The 19,081-nt window shown below is 42.1% G+C and overlaps 1 protein-coding gene and 1 long non-coding RNA gene across 2 annotated transcripts; both read left to right on the forward strand.

Annotated features, from left to right (window-relative positions):
• The first annotated feature begins 1,831 nt into the window (after positions 1-1,831).
• Positions 1,832-16,819, forward strand: LOC134310367 (uncharacterized). Its single transcript, XR_010011292.1, has 3 exons — positions 1,832-1,996; positions 9,652-9,723; positions 16,554-16,819. It is a non-coding gene; the product is annotated as an uncharacterized LOC134310367 (long non-coding RNA).
• si:dkeyp-84f3.5 (uncharacterized protein LOC334144 homolog) lies at positions 16,819-18,728 on the forward strand. Its single transcript, XM_062991641.1, has one exon. It carries the CDS (start codon positions 16,819-16,821, stop codon positions 18,586-18,588), a length of 1,770 nt encoding a protein of 589 aa, XP_062847711.1. The 3' UTR covers positions 18,589-18,728.
• The last annotated feature ends 353 nt before the right edge of the window (positions 18,729-19,081 follow it).

A 19,081-nucleotide genomic window follows, 5' to 3' on the forward strand; every position in this document is an offset into this window, starting at 1 on the left:
TTAGCGCATCCAATTGTTCAATTTGCATCGTGCTTCCTCTCTGTCTGTGCCGAACCCTGCCCTGACCGAGGAGATCCCCTGAGACCCCTCCGAAACATGGGCAGCAGCTGGATGCATTTTTGCCACCCACACATTGATGAGTGTTGTGCCACCTAGCGTTGCATGCGGAGAGACACACCCTAAGGGCACTCTTCCTCATCTCTGTGCAGGCGCCTCTAATCAGCCGGCAGAGGTCGTAATCGCATTCTGACAGAGAGAGACCCACATCCAGTTCTTTGTCCTGCCCCCCAACTGAGCAACCGGCCAATTGTTGCTCATTCAGCCACTCAGCCTCGAGGCAGAGCTGGATTCGAAACGATGTACTCAGAATCCAGCTCTGGTTGCAGCGTGTCTTTTTACTGCTGCACCACCTGAGCGGCCAAAATCACATACTTAAACAGTATGTATTAAATTTGAGCACTACGCACGCAACCTCGGACGTACTATGTTCGCCATCTTACCCTGGTCGCGGGATGCATGACGTCACATCATCACAGATAAAGCCCCACTATTCATTAAAAGCCCCACTCAAAAAAATTCATTATATTTTTACATTTTATTTTGGATTGTACACAATCATAACATTTTTAAATTTTGTCTTATATAAGTATACTTACACTTGTAAACAGACGACTCTCTGCTTTCAGCCATCTTTCTTCTTCCACTTCGAACGCCTTTGCAGCTCCAGCTGAATTATGGGATAGATTAGCGGACCGCAGAAAAAAATGGCTGCCCATGCAGTAGGTCATCCGGGTACTTTTCATGTACTGTTTAATGAATACAACATATTCAGACACACTACCCGCTCTCACATACTGCTTTTGCGTACTGTTCAGTATGGAACTAATAATAATAATGATAATTTCATTTCATTTAATTTCATTTTCTTATTCACTTATCCAATTAGGGGTGCTGGAGCCTATCCCAGCTTTTCAATGGGCGCAAGGCACACAGTAACACCCTGGACGGGATGCCAGTCCATTGCAGGGCAGACACACATACACACACACACACACACACACACACACACACACAAACATTCACTTATAGGGCAATTCAGTGCTTCCAATTAACCTGACTGCATGTTTTTGGGCTGTGGGAGGAAACCGGAGCTCCCGGAGGAAACCCACACAGACACAGGGAGAACATGCAAACTCCGCACAGAAAGGACCCGGACCGCCCCGCCCGGGGATCGAACCTAGGACCTTCTTGCTGTGGGGCTACCCACTAAGCCACCGTGCCGCCCTTAATAATAATATTGATTTTCAATTATTATTATTATTATTATTATTGTTATTATTATTATTATTATTATTATTATTATTATTATTGTTATTATTATTATTATTGTTATTATTGCTATTATTATTGTTATTATTATTATTATTGTTGTTGTTATTATTATAATTATTATTATTGTTATTATTATTATTTTTGTTATTTTATTATTATTATTATTATTATTGTTGTTATTAATTATTGTTATTCTTATTATTATTGTTGTTGTTATTGTTGTTATTATTATTGTTATTATTATTGTTATTATTATTATTGTTATTATTATTGTTATTATTATTATTATTGTTATTATTATTATTATTGTTGTTGTTGTTGTTATTATTATTATTATATAAGAAGAACAGAATGCCGGCTTATAATTAAAGGGTGAGCCCTCTCAGCGAGTCGACTCTTAACTTTTCCCTAAAAGAGTCGACTCAAAGAGCCGACTTGTGCTAAACGACACTTTTATATGCGCCATGCTTATTGTAATTATATGAAGCGACCGTGCTAACGGTGTTCGAAACATTATTTTTGCAGTATAATTTTGAACACGCAACTGGACAAATGACCTTCTCATCAAAAGGACGTTAAAAGAAGAAATCGGGAGGGTGAAAGCGGTTACTGTTTCAAAACAAAGCATCTAAAAGGTGTAAAAGACACTGCTTCGCCATTCTAGGTAAGCCGTTTGGAGCGCTAGCTAGCTGTTAAATTGTTGGTTACTGTAGCTATTAAGCTATCACCATAAACACCTACTAGCTGTTTTCTTTCTGAAAATAGGTTTATGGAATCGATTTAACCACGTTGTAGTACTTAAATAGCCAAAAAATCGTCAAGTGATACTTTTCCTCTAGCTAGCTAGTTAGCATACTGTAGTTTTTAGACGGTATGCTAACGTTGCTAATATACATGCTAATATATATTTTGTATCATAATTCAGATAATAATGTAAACACCGGTGCTGCGGTATTGTGCAAGATACGGTCGTTTTCAACACGCTATAGCATTTTTATTAATAGTAATCGGTGACATTCACATTATAATATGTACAGTCAATGTAATTAACAGTATTCCGTACAGTTTTTGCAGCTATAGTAATTGTTACGACACAATTGCGCGCATGGTCACGTTTGCTGTGGTAGAGTCGACTCTGTATTTCAAACACTGATTCATTTAATGACTCGGAGTCAAATTGATAGGGTCAGTTTTTATTCATAGCTGTATGGAACACTGATAGTTTTACCTGAAATCCTTGCAGCAACGGCTTATCTTTTACCAACAATGATCTTTTATATAAGCATCCAGCCACTAGCTGTTTTTTTATTTATTTATTTTTTCAGAAGTAAAGCCCTATCTAATTCACAGCCGTGAAAATCGCGTCATGGACTGTGAAATGAGCCATGTGACTGTGCCTTGATATAACCTTGTAAACTGATGAACCTTGTGTGTAATGGGTGACTACCGCTCCTGTCATGAGTGTAACCAAAGTGTAAAACATGATGTTAAAATCCTGATAAACAAACAAACAGTGTGGCAATTTTGTTTAATAATCTATAAAATCTGCCTTTTTTTAAAAAAAACGAGGTCTGTGTTATTTTTAAAATTAAGCACATTTTCTCGTGAATTTAGTAGGGCTCTATACATAAGTGCACCTTCTGTGTTTACTTACATTACACAAACAAATGCATGTGGATTCTGGTGTGAGTGGTGGGAAATAAGAAATGGGAAAAGTAAACTGTATGGAGCACAATAGGCTGATGTGTTTAAAAGGCCTTGGCTGGCTTACAATTGCTCATAATCACTGCCTTTGATAACTACCTAGCACTACAGTTGTAACTCTAAAAGCTGTTAAATATTGTAGTAGAAGAGCAGTGTCAGTGTTCCCATCAGTTGTTAAGTTACAAAGTCTTTATAACAGCTCTGACTTGCATAAAAGGGTAATGATAATGACATGTTATGTTGTGCTAGAACTGTAATTGTGGAATTTCTAACATTTTGCTAAAGAGTGTGAGTAATTGTATGAAGGACAAACAAAATGTTTTGTAAAAACAGATGGATTTGTGAGTGCTAATCCTCCAAACATCCCTAATTAATCTGCACATTTTCTTATATTTTCTTACATTTTCTTATATTTGCACTGTGGTTCACTTTATAATTTACTTTATAATTTATATTTTACCGCTGTTACTTATAATCTATACCAGCCTTACAAGGTTAACCGAAATAACACCTCCATATGTACCCTCAGGTCCTGTTGTTGTTGTGTGTTGTCTGAGTGTTGTTGTGGTTATACAGATACTTGTTTGTATAATGTGAATCTTTGTAGTGTGTACTATTACTTTTGACTTTTAATTTATGTAACTTGCTACTGAGGCCTTAATCTAATGTTAGCTATCATAGCTAATGCCAAGTTCACACTACACGACTTTCAAGTTGTTCAGATCGCTATACAGTTCACACTACACAACTTGATCTCTTGTAATCGGGAGTCTTTTTAAGTCGTTGTGTATCACACTACACGACTGATCGGCGATAGGGGGTCACACACTACACCATCTAGGAGGACTCTCAGATGAGTCTGTATGGTCTCCCAAACTACGTTTTGTCACGAAAACACACACGAGAAGTGACAAGGGGTTTAATGACACCACATTCAAAAATGCACACCAACAAGAAGCGAGCGATGTTTGTGTTTGTGTGCTGATGTGCAGAGTAAAAGCAAATAGGAAAAATAAATCAATCTGGCTGAAGGAGTGGATTTGGCTATGTGGCCAGATTGTCTGTTCTGTAGAGAGAGTTGGAAGTCAAATATTTTTGCAATGCAACATTGGTATTATGGTTTGGTGTGGACAATAACTCACAAATACTATAAAGCTTGTATGTGTGCAGATGTATTCTAGTAGAAAATATATTATGCTCCTGTTCCTGCTCTCTGTGTGGAGTTTGCATGTTCTTCCCATGTCTGCGTGGGTTTCCTCCTTCATTTATTGCATATGTGTATAGTATCCTGTGTAGCTGCACATGCTTATGGTATAGCAGTATTAGTGTTTGATTGATTAAAGTGCAAGTATTTTTCTATGCACTTTGCCCCCAATTTTCCTCTTAATCTAGTTGTATCCAATGACTCGATTGCAGTTTGCTTCCTCTACTACTGCAGACACCGACTCCTGACCAAGGAGAGCTGTGTGCAGTATCTGACGGCTTTTTCACCTGCACAAGACTGGTTCATATGGAGAAAAAAAATTGCCTGCATCCAAGCTATTGCTTAATGTTCTTTTATTTTTACAAAATAAAAGTAAACAAACTTAGTGCAGCATTGTAGTAGTAAAACTAGAACACTCAAAATGAAGTGAAGGTTCTTTTTGAGGAAAATCAGCATCTCTGCCGTGTTAGCGGACAGCCGGTTCCTCTTCTCATCATATAATAATAAACTCGCTGTATTCGGCTGAGTGTTTATTTTTTAGGTGCGGTATCAAATTGGTAGTAATTGTAGATCATTTGGTTAAATGATATCTGGTTTGTTTCTTATGAGCCACCGTACTTGTATGCGTGTTGTAACTGTAACAAACGTTTTTGTGGTTGTATTGTGACAATGGTTTGATGGACGTTTCTACGCGAAGTGAGTGTGAAGAGACTGGGATCTGGCACAGTCAGTATTTATTCCACTGCCTAGGGAAGATGGCACTGCTTTTACATGCTAGCAATGCGAGATACAAGATGTACCCCTGTTAAAAACCATGGATAAACTGTTTGGTCATTGCTGCATGCTGGCTCTGTTGCATTTGCAAAGCTGTAAACTACCAAAAAGCCAGATATGACCTGCGTAGATCTATCAGAGAGGCCAAAAAACAGTACAAATAGAAGACAGTACAAATTTAGAGGCCTACAACACATCACAGATTACCCACATAGGGCCAGGGGGTTCACAACCAGCCACACCTCACTGCCTGAGAAGCTGAATGAGTTCTACACCTGCTTTGAGGCTCTCAATACCAACCAACAGAGAGGTGTTTTGGCCACACAGAACATGTCACTCATTGAAGGGCCATCCTATCCTAACACTCACAGGCATACACTCATGGGTTCACTCATCAAAACTGGCTGATGTGTTTGCAGACACATTCAATGTGTGTCTTGTGCAAGCTTATGTGCCCACCTGCTTTAAGTCCACCACCTTTGTGCCACTCCCAAAGAAAAGCACAGTGACCTGCTTGAATGACTTTTCCCATTGCACTCACTCCGATTGTGATGAATTGCTTAGAAAGGATAGTCACGACTCACATCCAGGAGATTTCACACACATTGGACCCTCTGCACTTTGCGTACCATCAGAATTAGTCCATTGAGGATGCAGTCAACACTGTCAATCGCACAGCCCTTACACACCTAGAGGGCAAACACACGTCAGTATGCTGTTCATCAACACAGTCGTCCCACACAAACTTTCTAAAAAGCTCATCATCTTTGGACTGCGGACTAACATCTTCCCTTTGTAACTGCTAAATTTGGACTGACGTCCTCCCTTTTGCTCAATTTCCTCACGGACAGACCGCATTTAGTCAGAGTTAGCTCATCCAGCACAAGATCTGTAAGCACAAGAATTCCCCAGGGCTGTGTGTTAAGCCCTTTTCTGTGCACACTATTTATGTATGACTGCGTGGCTTCCCAGAGCAACACCTGCATCATTAAGTTTGCTACAGTCATTGGACTAATCACTGTTAAGCGTGAGAAGTTGTACAGGAGAGGTGACAGATCTGGTGACCTGGTGTCATGACTGAATAGATGATTGTCAATCCGAGGAGGAGGAAAGAGCTGCACACACCTCGCAACATAGGCTGTACAGAGGTGGAGAGACCTTCAAATTACTTAGTGAAGAACTCACCTTGTTTAATAACATGTGCCAAATCATTAAAAAGTCCCAGCAGCAACTTTACTTTCTGAAAAGGCTGAGGGTATTTGCCAGCATCTTTTCCAGTTGTCCGGTTAAGGATGTCCTTACCAGGTCTATCACAGTCTGGTATTGAAGCTGCACTGCCCAGGATAGGCTGGCCCTTCAGTGAGTGATCAAAACTCTCCTCTCTACAGAACATTTATCGCACCATGGCCATTAGGAAGGATGGAGGAGGTGCAGCATGCTTTGATTTTCTGAGACATGGTTGCACCCTGACATTCTAGACTAGAACGTTTCCATCCCTGGCTTTCAGACAGTGAGAGAAGACGCAGATGCAGAACTGAGCAGTAAGCAGAAATGAAAGGGTTGCACAGATGGTGCTCATGGTCAGCAACAGATGGTGTAACCCAGGACATGTTACATAAACTGCTGAACGTCACTGTTACATAAACATTGAGCTGTAGGCTGTTGGTTTTCGCCTGTATTACCTGCAGAGAGAATTCATGGTTGCCGTTGTTTACTTCTCACCAGCAGTCGAAGCGGCATCACGGGACTCCAGACTCTTAACCCAAAATCTTTCATTGTCATTTCAGGGGACTTTATTGATGTTTTACTTTTGACTACATTACCCAGTTTTCACCAGTTTGTAAACTGTGTAACCAGAGAGAACTGGATCATCTGTATGCACATGTAAGGGATGCATACAGTTCATCCGCCTGCCTCCCCTGGGAAGGTCTGGTTACAACCTAGTTTAGTAACCTTTGGAGTCCTTTAATCTTATGATTAAAAAAAGAGATGGACTCCAAAGGCAGAAGAGATCGCAGACTGGGTTCTGGACATTATACTGTCTTGACGATTGTTCCTGTCAGGACAGTAGGTGGTTTTCCTAACAAGCCATGGATCACCAAGGACCTGAAAGAACTGTTAAACAAAAAGTGCAAAAAGTACAAAAACATGCATTTAAACAGAAAGACAAAAAACAAATGACAAGTGTTAAGGGGCAACTGAAGAGACTGAGAGAGAACAGAGAGGCCTACGGAGGGAAAGCTTCAACAACATGCAAAGGAGGTGTGGGCTAACATGAAGCAGACCTTTGTAGCTTCAAAGCAAGTGAACAATCAGTTGTGGCCAGCGTAGTTGAAGCCAGTGAGTTGAATATGTTCTTTTAACAGGTTCAGCACAACACTCTCCCCCCATTCCTGCAGCAGCATTGCCCCCACTCTTTCTATACTCCCATTCACCCCCCTCACCCCACAGCCATTGTCAGAGGATTTAGAAGCATCAAACCCCCACCTAGATATGACAGCCAGCCAGTTGAAGAGAACACTAGAGAAGATGAAAATTGGGAAAGCAGCAGAACCTGATGGAATCAGCCCAAGGGTAGTGAAGGTTTGATGCACCCAGCAGTGTGCAATCTTTCAGCAGAGCTGTGCCAACCCGAGCCTTAATTCAGGAGGGGGTGCCAGTGCCGTGAAAAACATTTTGCCTGAGGAAGCCAACTTCCTCCCCCCTAAATAGATCTCAGGACCCCTAGTAGTTTGCTTACCAGCAGCATGTAGACGTGCTGCACAGTGAGAATTACTTTCCTTGGTTTCTCAGATGTATTCAGTACCATTTAACCTTTTATACTGGAGGAGAAGATTGATAGAATGCAGGTCAGCAAATCCTTGATTGTCTAGACCATAGACCACCTGTCTGATAGACCCTAATATATTAATCTTAGAACCCATTGGTCTGAGTTTTTGGCCAGTAGCACTGGAACACCACAGGGAACTGTGCTCTCCTCTTAAGTGGTGCAATAGGAAGCATCAACTCCTAAATGAAGCCAAAACCAAAAAGATGGTGGTGGACTTGAGAAAGAAGACCCAGAACCAGTCCCATTACTATCATGAGTCAGGATGTTTAGTTGTTAGACATGTACAAATACCTGAGTGTCCTCCCCTAGAACAAACTGGACTGGAAGGGAAACCCCAAGGCTAAGTACAGGAAAGGGATAAACAGACTCCACCTCCTAAGGAAGCTCATCTTTTGTATGCAGCAAGATGTTAACAATCTTTCCCAGTCTGTTGTTGCAAGTGCTGTCTCCTTTGCTGAAGTCTCGTTAAGGAGGCTGCATCACAAGTGAAGACGCAAAGAAGTGATCAGGAGAGCTGGCTTAGTCTTGGGATGCTTTCTGGATGGTTTTGAGGTGGTGGTAAAAAAAGAGGACACTTGACAAACATCACACCCCCTCCATAATATTCTAGTTAGACAGCAACCTTCAGCAACAGACTCACTGAGCTCCATTGTAGCAGGATTATGCACTGCCATTATAACACATGCTTCTACACATATCTTATATCTCTTGGCCAAAACAAGAGCTTAAATAGTTTATTATTATTAAATTGTGATGGCTAGACGACTGGATCATAGCATCTCCAAAACTCCAGCTCTTGTGGGGTGTTCCCAGTCCCAGGAACGGTGGTAAAGCGGCGACAGTGTAATGGGCGGCCAAGGCTCATTGATGCACGTGGGTAGCGAAGGCTGAGCGAAGGTGTGGTCCGATCCAAATGCTGGTTCTGATAGAAAGGTGTCAGAATACACAGTGCATCACAGTTTGTTGCGTATGGGGCTGCATAGCCGCAGACCAGTCAGGGTGCCCATGCTGACCCCTGTCCACCGCCAAAAGCACCAACAATGGGCACGTGAGCATCGTAACTGGACCACTGAGCAATGGAAGAAGGTGGCCTGGTCTGATGAATCACGTTTTCTTTTACATCACATGGATGGTCGGGTGCGTGTGCGTCACTTACCTGGGGAACACATGGCACCAAGATGTACTACGGGAAAAAGACAAGCCGGCGGAGGCAGTTTGATGCTTTGGGCAGTGTTCTGCTGGGAAACCTTGGGTCCTGCCATCTATGTGGATGTTACTTTGGCACCTCCACCTACTTAAGCGTTGTTGCAGACCATGTACACCCTTTCATGGAAACGGTATTCCCTGATGGCTGTGGCCTCTTTCAGCAGGATAATGCGCCCTGCCACAAAGCAAAAATGGTTCAGGAATGATTTGAAGGGCACAACAACGAGTTAGAGGTGTTGACTTGGCCTCCAAATTCCCCAGATCTCAATCCAATCGAGCATCTGTGGGATGTGCTGGACAAACAAGTCCGATCCATGGAGGCCCCACCTCACAACTTACAGGAGTTAAAGGATCTGCTGCTAACATCTTGGTGCCTGATGTGTATGTAACTTAAGAATTATATTGTTTGAGCTGCTGTAATATGTGACTTTTTCTTTCATCATTTCATCTGTCCATTTAGGTAAAATTAGCCAACCTGTTATTACTTGGTCCCTTTTAAAGTTGCTTGAATTTTTAAATATTTAAAGATGTATCTTATATAATTTTGTGTGTTTTTAGAATGAAACACCTTACCAATGAATTCATGTATGTGTTGTTACAGATACCTTTGTAAAAAATTCTTCACACCAGTCAACTCAAGATGTGAAAAGTCCATTACATCAACAGCGAAACTGTAAGTAGCAAATAACTTTTAGTAATGAGTCCAATAGTTTGAGGCCAGGAGTTCATGTACAGTCAAGCCAGAAAGTCTGCACACCCCTTTCACCTTCATGTTTTATTACGTTACAGACTCATTCTATAATACTGTAGATTGAGTAATAACTACGAAGTGAAAACAGGGTTTAAAAAATATGCAATTTTATTTTACTGACAAAAATCGTTTATTAAGGGGTTACATATCTGTACACACCCTTAGCCTAATACTTGGTTGATGCACCTTTGGCAGCAATTACGAGCTTGGCACATTTTTGCCCATTCCTCTTGGCATATCCTTGCAAGCTCCGTCAGGATGGATGGGGAGCATCGGTACACAGTAACTTTCAGCTCCTTCCACAGAGGTTCTATTGGATTCAGGTCTGGGCTCTGGCTGGGCCACTCAAGGACATTCACAGACTTTCTCCGCAGCCACACCTTTGTTCTCTTGGCTGTGTGCTTGGGGTCGTTGTCATGTTGGAAGGTGAACCTTCACCCCAGTCTGAGGTCCAGAGTGCTCTGGAGCAGGTTTTCTTCAAGGATCTCGGTGTACTTAACTGCATTTATCTTTTGCTCTATCAAGACTAGTCGTCCCGGTCCCGCTGCTGAAAAACATCCCCACATCATGATGCTGCCACCGCCATGCTTCACTGTAGGGATGGCATTAGCCAGGTGATGAGCGGTGCCTGGTTTCCTTCAGATGTGACGCTTGCTATTCAGACCAAAAGGTTTAATCTGAGTTTCATCAGACCAGAGAATCTTGTTTCTCATGGTTTGAGAGTCCTCTCGGTGCCTTTTGGCAATTTCCAAGTGGGCTGTCATGAGCCTTTTACTAAGGAGTGGCTTCCGTCTGGCCACTCTACCATAAAGGCGTGATTTGTGGAGTGCTGCCTAGATGGTTGATCTTCTGATCGGTTCTCCAATCTCCACAAGGATACACTGGAGCTCTGTCAGAGTGACCCTCAGGCTCCTGCTCACTTCCCTGGTCAAGGCCCGTCTTCCCTGATCGCTCGGTTTTGCCGGGCGACCAGGTGTAGGAAGATTTTTGGTGGTTCCAAACTTCTTCCATTTATGAATGATGGTGGCCGCTGTGCTCTTTGGGACCTGTAAAGCTGCAGCAATTTTTCTGTACCCTTCTCCAGGTCTGTGCCATGACACAATCCTGGTTCTGAGGTCTGCAGATAATTTTTTTGACCCCATGGCTTGGAGTTTGCTCTAATATGCACTGTCAACTGTGGGACCTTATATAGGCAGGTGTTGGCAATCCCCAATCATGTCCAATCAATTGAATTTACCACAGGTGGACTCAAATTAAACTGTAGAAACATCTCAAGCAGTATCAGTGAAAACAAAATGCACCTCAGCTCACTTTTTGGTGTCATATCAAAGGGTGTGCACACTTGTGTACATATGATATTTTACATTTAGATTTTTAAAAAATTGTAATTAATTAATAAATGAGAGTAATCTCACTAGGCTGTTGCTTTGTCCCTTCTTGTAAACCCCTCTGTGTTGTCAGCCCAGTCCTGTTATTCTGGTAGACACCCTGGTATTTCTAGAAATGTGATATGTATCCTCCCCTTAGATGGTGACTGTACTCGGAGGCTTCCAACATGTTTCACATGTACAAATCCTTCATTACTATTCTATGCTTTTCATAGTGCATCTGCCCTTCAATAGAGAACTTTTCAGAGAATCTTTAAAGGCAACATGGCCTGGAGTTAGACTGAATGTAAAGAAGGAAGATTTAGATAGTTGAATGAAGGCAGGACAGTTCCTTTGGGTGCCCCAAGTGCTACTCTCATCATGCAGACCTGCCAACATGTACGCATTTTGCGTAACGGGCACGCATTTTGACCTCCTAGTACGCTTGTACGATTCCATGTTCTAAAGTACGCATATCGTTTGATCTCGCATTTCGCCAGTTTCAGTCAAGTTGTCACCAGGTTGTCACTAAAGTTGATGCTGCCGCTGAGCCACAGAGATCTGCGCGTAAGCGGAGTGCATTCGGCCAATCAGAGCGCTTCATTTTCACCCAACCACCCCGCCCCGGCTCGCCTAGCTTCGCGCTTCAGTCAGAGACCTTATTAATGATGAGACCCGCCACTGACTGCAGTATGAATGGGATTTCTCGCAACGCGAATCATGGCGTCCGTTCAGGGATAAAGTCCCGCCCTTCAACCAAAAGAGCCAATCAGCTTGCTGCTTGTGCCGAGAGCGGAGGGGGGTCAGCGTGCTAGTGCATTATTGAGAAAGACGCTACAAACTGTTCATGAGGTTTTTATCAGATTTTATCAACAATGTAAAATATGTTGTTTAAATGGTAATCCCCTTTCGCCCGTTAAGCCGATAACATTGAAAAGGTAAAATTAAGACGTTGAGTTAGCCCAATATTAACCCGACGGTGTTGTTAACCACTTGTCAAGGTTACAAAGTTCATCTATTCAATATGAGTTGACACACTACTTAAAAAAGCCAAATCTGCAACCTTTAACAAGTTAACAAATGCAACTGTCTAAACATTATGCATGATACATTTGAATGTTCTTTTGTTGTTTGTACATAGAAAACTGATTTTATTTATTTATTTACAAAGAATGTCTTCAGTTTACTTTCATTTCTGACAAAATTCTCAGGTGGAAGGAGTTTCCATGGGCTATACCTCTTGTACAATAGTTTGTTTTCAATGCAATGTCGGGTGTGTGGTGTGATTGCAATAACTGTCCAAAAGTAATGGTTTACATGTATATGCTTATGGAGTAACTAAGGAAAGCAAAGCATTGGGCTACATTTCAATGTTACTTACACACAGCCCATGTGAAGCAACAAGCAGATAGCAAAAACAGTTTAAAGAAGTAGCTGTGTTCTACAGTTAATCTGTATTGTTATTGTAATGACCGCATTACCGTTGTCAAGCTGTTCTGATAATACAACTTGAGTGAAAGTATTATGCTTGCTTCCGCAATCTAAGTGGTAGGCAGGCAGTGGTGGACTGGACTGTTGGGGGGCTAGAGCGGGGGGGGATTTGTACTCATAAAATTATTTCAAGGTTGGCAGGTCTGCATCATGATCTCTAAAGAATATCACTGAACTGTTGTAGTCTGGTCCATAATCAGAAAGACTATGTGATCTGGTTCTCGTGTTTGACACCAGCACCGATTGCAGTTTAAAGGAGAGAGTGAGCAGGTTCTAAAATACCCCATAAAGCTGGCAGGCACATATTCTTGTCCCAACAACCTTTTGATTCTCCCAGCTTTCTCTAAAAAGGCCATTACTTATAAATGCCTTTATATTGTACTCCAAGCACTGCACAACTCTTGTGATGCACAGTATACTGTTGATCTCTAATGATAACCATTCAAGGTAACACAACTGGGGAAATCACATTGATTTCAGTGTCATGTATTCGGTTGCCCAAATTTGTCGGTGACTTTGCACAGACACACAGTTGTCATAGGGAAGATAGGGTTGTGATCCTCAGTGCCAGCATTCTGGGAAGGTAGGGTTGTGATCTTCAGTGCCATCATTTTGAAACCAGTTGAAGCAGAAGTGGAGGGGGAGGGGACGGGCATTGGCAAAGACATTCTACTGCACAAGGACACAACAATAGATCTGATCACTGATTTTGTAACAAAGGGCTAAACCGTTGTCCTATAAACATTTTAAGTTAACGATAAAATGCAACAGGATAATATTTTACATGATTTCTCCTAGTTGGCAAGTTGGCAAGCCTGACCTAGCGGTTAAAATACTGGACTATTAATCAGAAGGTCGCTAGTTCAAGCCCTACCACTACCAGGTTGCTGTTGTTGGGCCCTTGTAGCCAAAAATATAATACAGATGCAGCTTAATCTTTATCCACCAATTGTTTTTGTATGTACCACACTAAGCATGGAGAAAGATAGAAGAGCAAAGAATTGTCAGAGGATTGAAAAGTGTGGACAGTCTCAAGGGTACAAGTCCATATTTATAGAACCTTTCACACCTTTACTTCTGAGTCTGGTTTGTTTTCTCCCTTGCTGTGGTTAGTTTGGGTAAATGTGAACACAGTAATCACATTTGGGAGCAGACCAAAACAACCACATAACAAACCTTGTGAGGAGATGTTCTTGGTCCAGTGCCAAACGAATTCTGATGTGGTCTGTTTGTGGTAAGAACTTTGTCCGACCTTGATCAGACCCAACTAGCATGTCGTACATCTTAATATCAGCTCCCTTCTTCTGCTCAGTTGTCTGAAGTCAGCACATCTTTGTAAAGTTTGAAGTTGTACAGCATTCATGATTAATTGCATAAAAATATGCTCTAGTCCAAAACCAAACCTTTTACCTGTATAGCCTTCACACGCATATGAACTTGAGTGACATCCCATTCTTAATCCAAAGGGTTTAATATGATGTCGACCCACCCTTTGCAGCTATAACAGCTTTAACTCTTCTGGAAAGGATTTCCACAAGGTTTAGGAGTGTGTTTATGGGAATTTTTGACCATGCTTCCAGAAGCGCATTTGTGAGGTCGGGCACTGATGTTGGACGAAAAGGACTGGCTCACAGTCTCCGCTCTAATTCATCCCAAAGGTGTTCTATCGGGTTGAGGTCAGGACTCTGTGCAGGCCAGTCAAGTTCTTCCACACCAAACTCGCTCATCCATGTCTTTATGGACCTTGCTTTGTGCACTGGTGCGCAGTCATGTTGGAACAGGAAGGGGCCATCCCCAAACTGTTCCCACGAAGTTGGAAGCATTAAATTGTCCAAAATCCCTTGGTATGCTGAAGCATCAAGAGTTCCTTTCACTGGAACTAAGGGGCCGAGCCCAACTCCTGAAAAACAACCCCACACCATAATCCCCCCTCCACCAAACTTTACACTTGGCACAATGCAGTCAGACAAGTACCGTTCTCCTGGCAACCACCAAACCCAGACTCATCCATCGGATTGCCAGACGGAGAAGCGTGATTCGTCACTCCAGAGAACACGTCTCCACTGCTCTAGAGTTCAGTGGAGGTGTGCTTTACACCCCTGCATCCGACACTTTGCATTGCGCTTGGTAATGTAAGGCTTGGATGCAGCTGCTCGGCCATGAAAACTCATTCCATGAAGCTCTCTACACACTGTTCTTGAGCTAATCTGAAGGCCACATTTGGAGGTCTGTAGCGATTAACTCTGCAGAAAGTTGGCGACCTCTGCGCACTATGCGCCTCAGCATCCGCTGACCCCGCTAATTTTTCGTGGCTAACACTTCGTGGCCGAGTTGCTGTCGTTCCCAATCGCTTCCACTTTGTTATAATAGCACTGACAGTTGACTGGAATATTTAATAGCGAGGAAATTTCACGACTGGACTTGTTGCACAGGTGGCATCCTATCACGCTACCATGCTGGAATTCACTGAGCTCCTGAGAGCAACTCATTCTTTCACAAATGTTTGTAGAAGTAGTCTGCATGCCTAGGTGCTTGGTTTTATACACCTGTGTCCATGGAAGTGATTGGAACACCTGAATTCAATTATTTGGATGGGTGAGTGAATACTTTTGGCAATATAGTGTATCTTGCTACCACAGATCTTTTGGAGTTGCTTTGCTGCTTCTGACAATAGATACCTTTACTGTGTGCAAGTCATCATGAAATCTGAAGAATTTTGGAGCACAATGTAGGGCTCATTGCCAGAAAGCTGCATCTCTGTCAGATGTCGTTGTCGTGCTGGAACAATGACACAAAGCATACTTCAAAATGCACCCAGAAAGGATTAAGATAAAGCTAGTTACTCAGAAGGTCACTAGTTCAAGCCCCACCACTGCCAGGTTGCTGCTGTTGGGCTCTTGAGCAAGGCCCTTAACCCTCAGTTGCTCAGAATGTACACTGATGAGCCATAACATTAAAACCACCTCCTTGTTTCTACACTCACTGTCCATTTTATCAGCTCCACTTGCCATATAGAAGCACTTTGTAGTTCTACAATTACTGACTGTAGTCCATCTATTTCTCTACATACCTTTTTAGCCTGCTTTCACCCTGTTCATCAATGGTCAGGACCCCCACAGGACCACCACAGAGCAGGTATTATTTAGGTGGTGGATCATTCTCAGCACTGAAGTGACAATGACATGGTGGTGGTGTGTTAGTGTGTGTTGTGCTGGTATGAGTGGATCAGACACAGCAGCGCTGTTGGAGTTGTTGAATACCGTGTCCACTCACTGTCCCACTCTATTAGACACTCCTATCTAATTGGTCCACCTTGTAGATGTAAAATCAGAGACGATCGCTCATCTATTGCTGCTGTTTGAGTTGGTCATTTTATAGACCTTCATCAGTGGTCACAGGACGCTGCCCATGAGGCGCTGTTGGTTGGATATTTTTGGTTGGTGGACTATTCTCAGTCCAGCAGTGACAGTGAGGTGTTTAAAAACTTATCCACTCATACCAGCACAACACATACTAACCTACCACCACCATGTCTTTATCACTGCAGTGCTGAGAACGATTCACCACCTAAATAATACCTGCTCTGTGGTGGTCCTGAGAGATTCCTGACCACTGAAGAACAGCATGAAAGAAGGCTAACAAAGCATGCAGAGAAAGAAATGGACTACAGTCAGTTATTGTAACTACAAAGTGCTTCTATATGGTAAGTGGAGCTGATAAAATGGACAGTGTGTAGAAACAAGGAGGTGGTTTTAATGTTATGGCTGATCGGTGTATACTGAAATGTAAGTCGCTTTGGATAAATGCGTAATGTAAATGTTTGTCATGTATCAAGCCTTTGCAGTGTGCCTTTGTAGTGTGCATCATGCTAAATCTCATTTCTCTTATTTGTAGATGCTGATATCCTGACTGAAGCTGAAGTTGAAGAGAGGAAGGCCTAATCTACATGGTCTGGCTCCAAATTTATGCAGTCTCAGATTTATCACCTGCTAACTGGTTTTAGGACAAAGGATTGAGAACTTGTCAGGCATTGTTTTTTTCATTATTGTAACCTACCAACTTACCAAACTACCAACCTGTCCTATCACCCCCTTCCCCCACCTCAATTATTTATTAATTTCTTTTATCTTTGAGTTTAACTAAACTTGGCTCATTAAACATGGCTGATCTTTCATCTGGAAATGAATTCATCTGCACAGAATGTGGTGAAGGATTTAATCAGTATCCAGCATTAATCAGTCACATGGCTATCCATGGGCCCATCGGTCCTTTTTCTGCAAATGTTGAAAGTGCCACTAACAACTGTGATGTACCTATTGAATTTGCACTTCATGAAAATGGAACACTCACAGTAGTTGATAAGTCTGCATTATCTAATTTCACCTTCTTATTTGGGAAGTCAGTATCAAAGCCATCGTTAACTGAAGATTCATCGCCTTCAAGCAAAACGGCAGAAAATGACCCTGCTCAGTGTAAATGTGAAAGATGTGGTCAGATGTTCAGGAACCAGAAAAGTTTACAAGAGCATCAGAGATATCGTCCCCTTGAGCAAGGGTTCAAATGTACCTTGTGCTGTAAGATTTTCCATGATAGAGAGTCTCTTCATGGGCACCTTCAGAATCATGCTCATGAACGTTTTTACAGCTGTGGACACTGTGGAAAACGATTCTTAAGACAAGAGACATTACAGTTACACCAGAAAGAAAGGCATGTGCCTCTTGGATCCAAGGGTTCAAGTAAAATTGATGAGGACCAAGAAAATAGTCTAGATAAATCGTACCCCTGCAAGATTTGTGGCTTGCGTTTTTTTTGGTTATCTGACCTGCAGAGCCATCTAATCACCCATTCTCATGTCAACAAACTGAGTGTTACCATCATACACAAAGAAAACATTCAGGAACAGGACGAAAACTGCCTTAAGAACACTGACTCGAACTCCCCTGATGATTCTGTAGATCGATCATATCGCTGCGGTTTGTGTGGAGGGCGCTTCGATTCTCTGTCAGGTTTAAAAGAACATCATCTCTCTGAGCATCCAGATGAGGAGTCTTCAGAATCAACAACTCGGACCAGACGACAGCCGGTTACCTATTATGGCATAATGCGTCAAATGGTTTCAAAGCATCATCTGCAACGGCTGGATCCTTTTAGACCGAGAATGAGGGGAAGACCAAGAGGAGGTACCAGAGGTAATCCTAACACTAAGGTATACCCTTGCAAACAATGCCATCGAGTATTCGTACACTCTAGCAGTCTGTCACGTCATATGCGCTACCACAAGGGTACCCTCCATACATGCCTTTACTGTGGCAGACACTTTCCGCAAAGATGTGATGTCACAAGACATGTTGCCATGTATCACAGTTCTGAAGTAAAGGTTAAAGGTGGTAATGAAAATGTAGATGAAGATGAAATTGCAGATCACGAGTCATCAGAAGTGCATCATGAAAGTCAGGAGAACAAAGACCAGCAGTCACCAAAGCCACTAGATAAAAAGGAGTTGCCAGGTACTAAAGAGATCCTTCTGTCCACATCACGGAAGACCTACAAATGCAGAGAATGTAATAAAGTCTTCAGGCTGCTTAGTGTATACCAGAGACATGTACGTTATCATAAAAGAGACCCTACCAGGGTGTTGCTGAGCTGTCCTTGTTGTCCATGTCGCTTCACTTTCCGCTCTGCTCTAGATCGCCATCTAGAGAATCATGACAAGGAAGGGTCTGGGAAGAACGGCCAGAAAAAATCAACAACTGCAGAAGTCGATATAAATATAAAAAATAGCAATGATTTAAGTATTGAAATGAGATCAGACATGAACACAAAACCGATATTTCTACACACAACAGAGGTGTTTTATGAATGCACTAAATGTACTGCAACCTTTTCTGACCTGCAGATATTTCTTAAACATCAAAGTGCTCATGGTTAAAAGGACTTGTTGGGATTATAAGACAATGTATGGTGATAGGATTTAACTCCTAACACCTTGTTACATGTATTCTAAAACAAATTAAGTCATTTATGGTTTCCCCTTTCCCCTTTTTTGTACTTTTTTTTTTTTTTTAATTACTGTCAGTAATAGTATTTTTCTGGGACGTTGTATTACCTTGTGTGTTCTTTAGATGTGTGTTTTTAACACATCCATGCATATTCTTTCAGCCATAACATTAAAACCACCTCCTTGTTTTTACACTCACTGTCCATTTTATCAGCTTCACTCACCATATAGAAGCACTTTGTAGTTCTATAATTAGGGCAGCTGTAGCTTAGTGGTTAGGGTACTGGTCCAGTAATCAGAAGGCTGCCTGTTCAAGCCTCACCACTGCCAGGTTACTGCTGTTGGGCCCTTGAGAAAGGCCCTTAATTCTCAATTGCTTAGATTGTATACTGTTACAACTGTAAGTTGCTTTGGATAAAAGCGT

Source organism: Trichomycterus rosablanca, chromosome 3 (assembly GCF_030014385.1).
Source record: "Trichomycterus rosablanca isolate fTriRos1 chromosome 3, fTriRos1.hap1, whole genome shotgun sequence".
Lineage (NCBI taxonomy): Eukaryota > Metazoa > Chordata > Actinopteri > Siluriformes > Trichomycteridae > Trichomycterus > Trichomycterus rosablanca.